This window comes from Galeopterus variegatus, unplaced genomic scaffold, assembly GCF_000696425.1.
Source record: "Galeopterus variegatus unplaced genomic scaffold, G_variegatus-3.0.2 Scaffold982, whole genome shotgun sequence".
In the NCBI taxonomy this organism is placed as follows: domain Eukaryota; kingdom Metazoa; phylum Chordata; class Mammalia; order Dermoptera; family Cynocephalidae; genus Galeopterus; species Galeopterus variegatus.
Window position 1 is genome coordinate 898,739 of NW_007727093.1, and position 10,341 is coordinate 909,079.

Consider the following 10,341-nt stretch of genomic DNA (forward strand, 5'->3'; position numbering starts at 1 on the left):
ACGTATCCATGCATACATACACATGCACATACATACATATATACTTTGAGCACTCAGGTATACCTGAAGATGTTTCTACTGAACGATCTGGTGGAATGCTCTATCGTTACCATGTCTAAATAATCTCTGGCACCTGCCCCTCTCCCCCCGACATTACGTGGTGGCAGCTGAGTGGCTGAAGGTGCCTTATCAATGGATGGTGGAGACTGCGTGGTGCCCAGCGATTCTTCAGGATTGAGGACTTGGTCCCTTTGCTGCTGGGCATGCGGGAACTGCTTTGGCTGCTCAAGGTCACACCCCCTTCCCAGGACCATCTGTGTTCAGTGACTTATCTACGTGGGGGTATGAAGGTTCAGACCCCTTGCTCTAACTTGGCTTTAACTACTGAAGGACCATCCAGCTTTCAGAACCTTCTGGAAGGTTGGCGGATGCCTCAAGGGTGACTGCACGGTAGCCTCCTCCTTCCCTCCACCCATGCTGCTTCTTTGCCTTGTCTCCTTCTCAGTCTGCTCCTGTGGCTGGGCAGCCAGGCCCCCCTCTGGGTTAGACACCCCAGCCAGGCCTCACCTTGTCCTCCCTGTGGAAAGTCAGGCAGGAAGCCCAGGTCACTCCCCGCATGTACGCGGTTGCCAACTTGAGAATATCCAACTTGAACGGCTGCTCGAGAAAGACAACGTAGTTCTCGGTGATACCAAAGCTGTGGTAGTAGCTCGGGGAGAGGAGGGAGCGAGAGGGGATGGAGCAGAACACCTCCACGTGCTTCAGGGGGCTCTTCCCCTTCTTCTTGGCCTCTAGAGAAAAGCAAGCCTCGGAATCATGCAGGATCTGGCAGCTCCCCGGACAACAGCACCCTCACCTACAAACTGTCTCTGTTGCTAAGAAGAATCTTTAAGAGCCAACAAGTAGACCAGAGAAAGAAGTTGCTGCTGTGGCTGATGTAGGGGACAGGAGCTGTGATCTTCCTGTTCTACAATCTGAAAACCACTGAACCACAGAGGGAGGACTCCAAGCCAGGGGTCTGCAACTACAGGCTGGGGACCACGCCTAGCCTCCATCTGCTTTTGTAAATAAAGTTTTATTGGAACACAGCCATGCTCACTCCTTTCTGCATCATGTATGGCTGCTTTCGCTTTTAAGCTACAATGGTGGAGAGGTGAGCCATTGTGACACAGATGATAGGGTCCTCAAAACCTTAAATATATACTATTTGGCCCTTTTACAGAAGAAGTTTGCCAACCTCACCTGTAAAGCAGTGCCTCTCAAACTAATGTGCATATCAAACATCTGGCAATTTTGATAAAATGTGCTGGGGTGGGGGCCTGAGATTCTGCATTTCTATCAAGCTCCCAGGTGAAGGGTGAGTTTCTTAGGCTTAAGCTCTGAAATTTTGCTGGGAACCATCATTTGATCCGTATTCCACAAGTTTCCACGAATTTCTCTTGGTACTGTCCATTTCAAAACACCTGTGAATGGAACCAAGTGCCTGTTGTCATGAGGGGATTTTATATATAATGTGACAATCAAGACAGGCTGTAGAGTGTCCATTTCACAGATGGGAAACTGAGGCTGGGTGGAATGGTCTACTGTAATGGCCAAAGTCACAGGTTTAAGCCAAGAAAACATGGCCCCCTGAGACTTGCCTTCCTCCTCTGTTATTAGGGATCGTAACACTCACAGGTGAAGGCAGAGAAGACAACGAAATGATGCTGTCAGTCGTGCGAGTGTCTCACCTGGCGCCCAGACACCAAAGGTTTCAGTGCGTGCTGGGTTTTCTTATTCCTCTGCTACGATGAGTCACTCACTGGCCAGAGGCCTCCCCACCCAGGCCTGGGGCTGGTCTATAATGAGTTATCTGCAAACGTCCCCACCTCTCTTGTGGCCACCTGTGCACACTATAAACAGCTGGCTGGTGGGAGGGATGCAATAGGGTTGTGGGATCGCTCTTTCCTTCACAAAACAAATGGAGCACGGTGCAAACCAACATGAAAATCATTCTGGCCTGGAAGGCACAGTGTAGGACCTGAGTCCCAGTGCAGCCACCAGCACGGAACGGGTGGTCAGGGGGTTGCCATGTGCATGCTGGTAGCTCCATGACTGTGGGCATGTCACCTCATCCCCCTCAGCCTCACCGTTCTACTCTGTTGTACGAGGAGGCAAACTGAAATGCCTAGACAATCCCCAAGTCTGACATTCTAGGATTCTGAGCTCAATGCTATATCCCTTTACTGGCTTAATTAATGGGAGTTCCATTTAACAAGAATACTCATTGTACCTTCTGACCTCGGGGGCTCATGCCTCCCGCAGAGCTTGGTCATTTGCTCAGGAGGTTCTATAGGACTGTGGAGGAAGAGGACCAGCAGGGATCACAGGTGGAAACTAGTTTTCCTAAACCAGAAGGTCAGGTCAAGCATCCCCCTTGCACTTCTGCACTGTCTCGAGTCCTGCACAGCTGCCCTTGAAAGAGGCCTTGTCTCCCAGGCGTAGTTCCCAGGAGGGTCCTGGACAAACATGCGCTGGGAGCCTTGCCTCCTCCCCCTCAGGAACATGCAATCACAGTTGGCCTGGGCTTTGCTCCAGGATCCCGGCCCTAAGTGGAGAAGGGCCAGAAGGCTGGGAGAAGAGGGTGGGGATCTGGAGGGGATCCCAGCAGGGCTGAGCTCCCTAAACAACCTCAGGAGCCCGGCTCAGGGGTGGGGAATGGAAGTGGAGGCTCAACCCTGCATACAAAGGTTTGCCGGAAGACTAAAAAAATGGATGGACCGTGTGGGGAAAATAGGATAATTTAGTCAGGCTCCCTCTGCTCAGGTCCAGTTGGGGGTAGAGCAGCACATTTCTTGTAAACAAGTTGTGTGGGTGGAGTTAGTGCACATGTGCACCCATGTATCTTTCCAGTTTGTTGCTATTGTATGCTCTTCAATTTGTGAAGCAGAAGCTGGCTGGTAGAGCTCTCATCTAAAAATAGAGCACGTTTACTCTGCTGGCAGCTGCTCAGTTTTTCCTTTGGACTTTGCCAGTAGCCGTTGAGTTTGGAGTTTCTCTTTGGACTGCTTAGCTCTTAGACGTGTGTGTGCTGAATAAAGACTATTCTTTCTTCAACTACAGCTCCAAGGACCTTTTTCTGGTTCATAGACCTGCGTGTGAAGGGTTTGTGAATGGGCTTCCTTTCATCCAAAAGAAATCCCACTGAGTTCACGGTCATCTGAATAATTTATGGCGGAAAGTATCACTTTGAGTCCTGTGTTGTCAGAATGCTTCAGAAGGAGCCGCCCTTGGCTCTTTGTGTCTCACCACGTTCCCCAGAATGACCTACCTGGTGCTGGGGCAGGGATCTTAAACATCACATATTTTGTCTTCCCCTTGTCCACAATGGAAGTACCCATATTGAGAATGTTTCCAGCCTCATCATAATGAGGATGTGCAGTTGCCAGATTTATAGCCATGTATTTTCGATAATCAACCTGCAAAATATGACAGCCACCTGGTTTTAAAAAGGGGAGAGAGTGAAATCCTGTGAAAACCTGACTGATTCTAGGCTCAGAGAGATGATGTTTTTACACCTCCCATGATGTGAAATAAAACAGAATTTGCCTCTAAAGAGGATGTTTACTCTTGCGACCTGACTTAACCTCAAGTTGGGGAAGGAAGACTCCTATAGCAAAGTGATTGCAGGGAGTTAGTGAGCTGGTGTGTTTTCTGTGGCTGTTGTCCCAACCCTGCTGCCTGGTCCTGCAGTGTCCTCAGCATAAAGACAAGATGCCTCGCCACAGAAAGGTCTAGCAATGACCTGGGCAGAAAAGGCAGTCTTTGAGCTAACCGTGGCCACTGCTCCAATGTCATTCTGGTGAAGTCATTTAAATTCTCCCCTTTTGCATTCCCCAGAGGCATAAATTTCCAAGCCTCCCTCATAAGATTATTCTGGAAACAGAGAAGTTACAAAAACATTTGAGCAAAGCAAAACTCAACCAACAAGCTGAATAATGACTTCTGCTCCAAGCAGGCCACAACTGTACAACAATGGTGTGGCTGGAGACCAGCTGCCCACCTTTCCTCTCCTGGAATAACACAGCCTCCAGCCAGGAGCTGTGTAATGCTCCATTCTCTCCCAGTATTTCCTCTCTGTAGCTTTGTGGAAAGTGCAGATTAGTTGGATCTATATCTCCTTGCTTAAAAGGACATAGTTTCACAGCTACGAAAAGCACTCCCTTTAATAGATTGTTAAAATGTATTGCAAAGAGGTTGGGGCCTTAAACAACCAGCTGAAGAAAATTGAGAGTGGGTCTATTGATTTTCACAGAAATGTTGACGTCATTCTTCCCAGGTGAGGTATCTGCTGGGGCTTTTAGCTGTGTGCCCTTGTGCTCTGCCTAATGCCTCCCTCTTCAGGTCAGTACAAGGTAGTGCTGCTGGGGATCATGGGTGTTCCCACACATTCATTCAAACTTTTAGTGAGCTCCCTCAGTGCCAAGAACTGTGGACATGGTTACAGGCTGAACTGTATCTTCCAAAAAGCTTGGTGAAGTCCTAACCCCTGGTAATTTTGGATGTAACCTTATTGGTAATAGGGTTTTTGTGGGTATAATTAAGTTAAGATGTCATACTGCAATAGAGTGGGCCCTAATCCAATGACTTGTGTCTTTATAAAAGGTGGGAAATTTGGGCACACAGACCCACAGGTAGAATGCTGTGTGAGGATGAAGGCAGAGATTGATGTGTTACAAGCTGAGGAACACCGAAGATTACTGGCAATCTACCGAGCCACAAAGCTCTGCCCTACATGGCTTTAGTTTTCTTACCACCAGAAGCTGGAAGAGGCAGGAAGGATCCTCCCTTGATGCCTTCAGAGAGAGCCTGGCCCTGCTGACACCTTGATTTTAAATTTCTGGCCTCCAGAACTATGAGAGAGTAAATTTCTATTGTTTCAAGTCACCTTGTTTATGGTACTTTGTTGCAACAGCCACAGGAAACCAATACAGACACAAAACTGGAAATGATGCAATCACTGCCCTCAAGGAGCTTAGAATTTAGTACTAAATGCTGTGCTAGGGGAAACCCGGGAACAAATGGCATTAGAGGAGGGGACCCTCCAGTGAGCTCCCTGCAGGCTACACAGCTTCACCCAGGGGTCCCTTTCCTAAGACAGGAACCGATGCTGGTTGTGGATCTGTTGATACCTTTTCCAGGGTTTCCAGAGTCTGTGGGTTGATTTTCCTCATGTAATTGGTCTCTGTGATTGCATAGAAGTCTTCTCCACACTGCATGATGTTTATCAAGCAGTTGTCTGTGAAATCTGGGATGGTGTGAGACAAGTAAGAGAATGCTCTGTGGGGAAAAGAAAATCCACAGGGTCAACAGTGTATCTATCGAGCCACAAAGCTCTGCCCTACATGGCTTTAGTTTTCCTACCACCTAAACCACTGTACTTAAACTAAGGGAGAAAAAGTTCTGGGTCCCAGTGGGTCACCAGAGGAATCCGGAGGACTCTGATATCAGGCTCCCCAAAGATACCACCACACAGAGTCAGCTAAGAAGTGAGTCATCTGGGACAATACGGCAGCCAGCGGATCCCTCCTGGGCTCTCAAAATCCAATTCCACAGGCAGCAGGAGCCAGTGGGTTGTTCCAAAGTATTTGAAGAAGCTCTACAGAAATTATACATGCACCCATAACGGCCCCCAAAGCCTAGAGAAACAGCCAATCCCTGCTTTGGCAGGAATGTGAGTCCACACTGGTTATCTCCCCTTCATCCAGGAAATTAGTTTTTTAAAAAAGGAATACTCCAAGCAGGAAGAAAGAAAACCCAAAGGAGTTTATTGGTGAAATTGGCAAGTACTGGATCTGTGTATTGGGTGATGCTTCCCCTACTGACAGATAGTATAACAGCAAGGATACCCCACAGCTGTAGTTTTAAATCCACCCCTGCACCTCTCTCCCTTTCTCATGGGCTCCTCCCCCTCCCCCCATTTGCAAATGTGAGTTCAGTCTTGCTCTCTGCCAGCCCTGGGGCTGGATACTGGAATTGGAGAGATGATGTCATTTCTGGAAAAGCAGGAGCAATCTGACATCTCGGGGCCAGTTGACCCCTAACCCTTTCATAACCCTTTTATGTCTAAAAAGTATCAGAAAGGAGATGCTGATGGAAGGTCTGACTCCCTGGCCAAGAACTTAATTTAATTGTCTAAAATTTTATACATTCATATGCATCGTAACCCAAATGATTTAAAACATATACAGCCCCAAATCTCTCCTATCTTTGTCATCATTGGCCAGTTTCCCACCTCCCTTAAGAATCCTTTCCGAGTTTCTTTATGTATAAACAAGCAAAAATAAATCTAGATTTCCTCCTGCTTTTTTATACAAAATATAGCACATCGTATGCTCTTTCTATACCTTGCTTTTTTTTTTAACTTAGCAATATATCTTAGAAATCTTTCCACACTGTACATAAAGAGCATCCTCCTTTTTACTCCAGCATGGCATTTTCTTGTACACTTTTACTGTTTGTTGGGAAAATAGGATAATTTAATCAGTACCCCTGCCCTAGGCCCAGTTGGGGGTGGTGCGGCACATTCTTTGTAAATTGTGTGTGGGTGGAGTTAATGCGCATGTGCAGCACAGTGGCCTGGCTGGCATTTAATTACTGCCTCAGGTGGCCGCTACTCACAGCCATGCTCTCCAACCTACGGCTTCCAAGGACCTGTTTGCCGGTTACCCAGCACATAGACCTGTGTGTGAGGGCTCTGGTGACCCAGCCTGGTGTGTGAAGGGTTTGTCACCCAGTCTGTGAATGGGCTTGAGGGGTCTGTGAGCTCCAGACCCAGCCCTAGCTCTACAATTGGCCCAGTCAGCAGGATTACAGGCAGGTAAAAGAGCCCAACACTGTTATAACCACTCCTCTGTTGCTGGACATTTGGGTTGTTTTCAGTATCTTGTTATTACAAATAATGCAGCCATGAATAACCTTGTACATTTGTCACTTCAGACACAAGCAAGGATATCTAGACCAGCGGGAATGTGCATTTGTAATTTTGATAGATAATTCGAAATTGCTCTCTCACCAGCCATGTGGGAGAGTATCTAATAATTTATCACATGCATTTCATCTCTCTTGCTATCAGCGATCAAGAATTGTATAGCATATATGGTCAAAGGCCAGTCCTATGAAGTTTTTATGCACCCTAAAGAGAATCATCAGGGAAAGGTTGATACATGGTACAAAGTCACAAAGTTACAATTAGATAGGAAGAATAACTTCTGGTGCCCTAGGGTGACAATAGCCAATAATATTGTATTGTATATTTCAATATAGCCAGAAAAGAGGATCTTGAATGTTATAACCACAAAGAAATGACAAATGTTTAGGTGATAGCTATGCTAACTATTCTGCTTGGATCATTATGCAATATATGCATGTATGGAAACAACAAACTGTACCCCATAAACATGTACAATGAAAAAAATAAATATATAAAGAGAATCATCAGAGGAACAGATGTTGGTTGTTTTGACCATCGAGGATATCAAAAAGCATGAACTTCAACCAAATTCAAAATGGGCACTTACTTGGAAAATATGTTTTTGCAGGGATCCGGATAGGCCATTGTTCCAAACTCTGACACCACAATCCTGTTTGCCTCGATATTGGCGTTGTAGGTGTCACTTCTCAGGTATTTGCTTCTGTAATAGACTTCACCTGAAAGAGAAGAAGCAGAATAGTCTCAGGCTGACACCTTTACAGGGTTTTAAAATCATTTTCAGCCATTCTAGGGGTTTTACTGGGCCAAGGGGGAGGTTAGATCACTAAGACAGGCTCCTTTAATACGAGTACCTGATACAACTAGCGTTGGAATGCGAGTTCACACACATTTTTTTCATGAGACACAACAATATGGGAAGGTAAAAGTATGCCTACTCTTAGCTCCATTTCCTTTTTTTTTTTTTTTAACCGTAAAGGGGATTGAAACCCTCGGCACGATGTGGTCTGCACCATGCTCAGCCAGAGAGTGCACCAGCCATCCCTATATAGGATCCGAACCCATAGCCTTCAGCGCTACCAGCGCCACACTCTCCCGAGTGAGCCACAGGGCTGGCCCCTTAGCTCCATTTTCCATATGAGGGAACTGAGGCTCAGAAACGTTCAATAGCCTTGCCTGGCATCATCCAGCCAAGAGGCATTGGCTCAGGCCGTTGACCAAAACTTCTGCCATGTTGGTCTCCTTCCAGAGAAGGCACAGATTTGGAGGACTGGTCAAGAAGGCTGCATAGTGGACTAGGTTTCACTGGAGTCCTGTTCAGTCCTGGGAGCCCTGCTTTCAGAAGCCTACAGCTACAATTTCAGCCCCCTGGGGTAACATTTGATATCTGCTACCACAAGGAGGTGACCTAACACCCAATTCTGCATATCAGTAGAAGGTTGGTAATGTGTTTAATGTCTAATTCATCCAGACCCCAAAGAGAAGTTCTAACTCATTGCATAAAAGCAGGGACTCTTGACCAGGCCATTGAGACCAACTTGAAAATATCCTAAGTTATGCCAAGTTTTGGAGGATATAGTCTGAAATGGGTCTTATGGGACTAAAATCAAGGTGTTGGCAGGGCTAATTCCTTCTGAAGGCTCTAGGGGAGGATCTGTTCCTTGCCTTTTATAGAATTTAAACCTGCCTGCTTGGTTAAATTAATTCCTAAGTTGGTTTTTTTTTTGATAGCTATTGTAAATGGGTTTGCTTTCTTGATTTCTTTTTCTGCTAGTTTGTTGTGGAAGTGTTAAAAACACAGCTGATTTTTATATATTGATTTTGTATCCTGCAACTTTATGAATTCGTTTATCAGCTCTAGGAGTGTTTTGATAGTCTTTAGGTCTTTCTATATATAGCATCTTGTCATCTAACCAAGGGAGTGAAAGATGTCTACAATGAGAACTACAAATCACTGCTGAAAGAAATTAAAAAGGACACAAAAAGATGGAAAGACATTCCATGTTCATGGATTGGAAGAATTAATGTTGTGAAAATGTCCATACTACCCAAAGCAATCTACAGATTCAATGCAATCCCCATCAAAATACCAATGACATTCTTCACAGAAACAGAAAAACAATCCTAACATTCATATGGAATAAAAAAAGACCCTGAATAGCCAAAATAATCCTGAGCAAAAATAAATAAATAAAGCCAGAGGCATTACACTACTTGACTTCAAATTATACTACAAAGCTATAGTAACAAAAACAGCATGGTACTAGCATAAAAACAGACAAAAGGACCAATGGAACAGAATAGAGAACCCAAATATTGATCCATGTATTTATAGCCAACTGGTCTTTGACAAAGACATCAAGACCATACATTGAGGAAAGGACAGCCTCTTCAATAAATAGTGCTGGGAAAACTGGACAACCATATGTGGAAGAATGAAATCAGACCTGCAACTCTCACCATATACCAAAATCAACTCAAAATGGATTAAAGACTTAAATATAAGACCTGAAACTATAAACTCCTAGAAGGAAACATAGAGGAAACACTTTGGGAATTAGGACAGGGCAAAAACTTTATGAATAAGGTCCCCCAAACACAGGCAACAAAAGAAAAATTAAACAAATAGGATTATATCAAGCTAAAAAGCTTCAGCACAGCAAAGGAAACAATCAACAGAGTGAAAAGACAACCTGCAGAATGGGAGAAAATATCTGCAATCTATGCATCTGATAAGAGATTAATATCAAGAATATATAAGCAACTCAAACAACTTAACAGTAAAAAAAAATCCAATTAAAAAATGGGCAAAGGAACTGAATAGACATTTCTCAAAGGAACACATACAAATTGCCAATAAGTACATGAAAAAATGCTCAACATCACTAATCATCAGGGAAATGCAAATCGAAATCATGTTGAGATATCACTTCACCCCAGACTGGATATTAACAAAAAGACAGAGAATAACAAATGCTGACGAAGATGTGGAGAAAGGGTCACCCTCCTACACTGCTGGTGGGACTGTCAATTAGAACAACTTTTATGGAAAACAGTACTGAGGTTCCTCAAACGACTATCCATAGAACTTCCATACGATCAAGCAATCCCACAACTGAGTATATACCCAAAGGAATGGAAATCATCATGTTGAAGGGATACCTGCACTCCCATGTTCATTGCAGCTCTATTTACAGTAGAAAAGATATAGAACTAACCTAAAAGTTCATAGATGGAAGACTGGATAAGGAAAATGTGGTATATACATACAATGGAATACTACTCAGCCATAAAAAAGAATGAAATTCTGCCATTCGCAGCAACATGGATGAACTTGGAGAAAATTATGTTAAGTGAAATAAGCCAGGCAC

General features: G+C 44.7%; 1 protein-coding gene across 1 annotated transcript in view; it reads right to left on the reverse strand.

Moving 5' to 3' along the window:
* The window catches only part of BCMO1 (beta-carotene 15,15'-monooxygenase 1), a 44,263-nt gene that overhangs the window by 22,225 nt on the left and 11,697 nt on the right, over nucleotides 1–10,341 (reverse strand). Inside the window, exons 3-6 of the mRNA XM_008574001.1 lie at nucleotides 7,560–7,689; nucleotides 5,172–5,319; nucleotides 3,311–3,458; nucleotides 568–791 (exon numbers count right to left, since the gene is read on the reverse strand). Of these exons, the coding sequence (XP_008572223.1) occupies nucleotides 568–791; nucleotides 3,311–3,458; nucleotides 5,172–5,319; nucleotides 7,560–7,689 (650 nt within the window). The remainder of the gene's footprint in view (nucleotides 1–567; nucleotides 792–3,310; nucleotides 3,459–5,171; nucleotides 5,320–7,559; nucleotides 7,690–10,341) is intronic.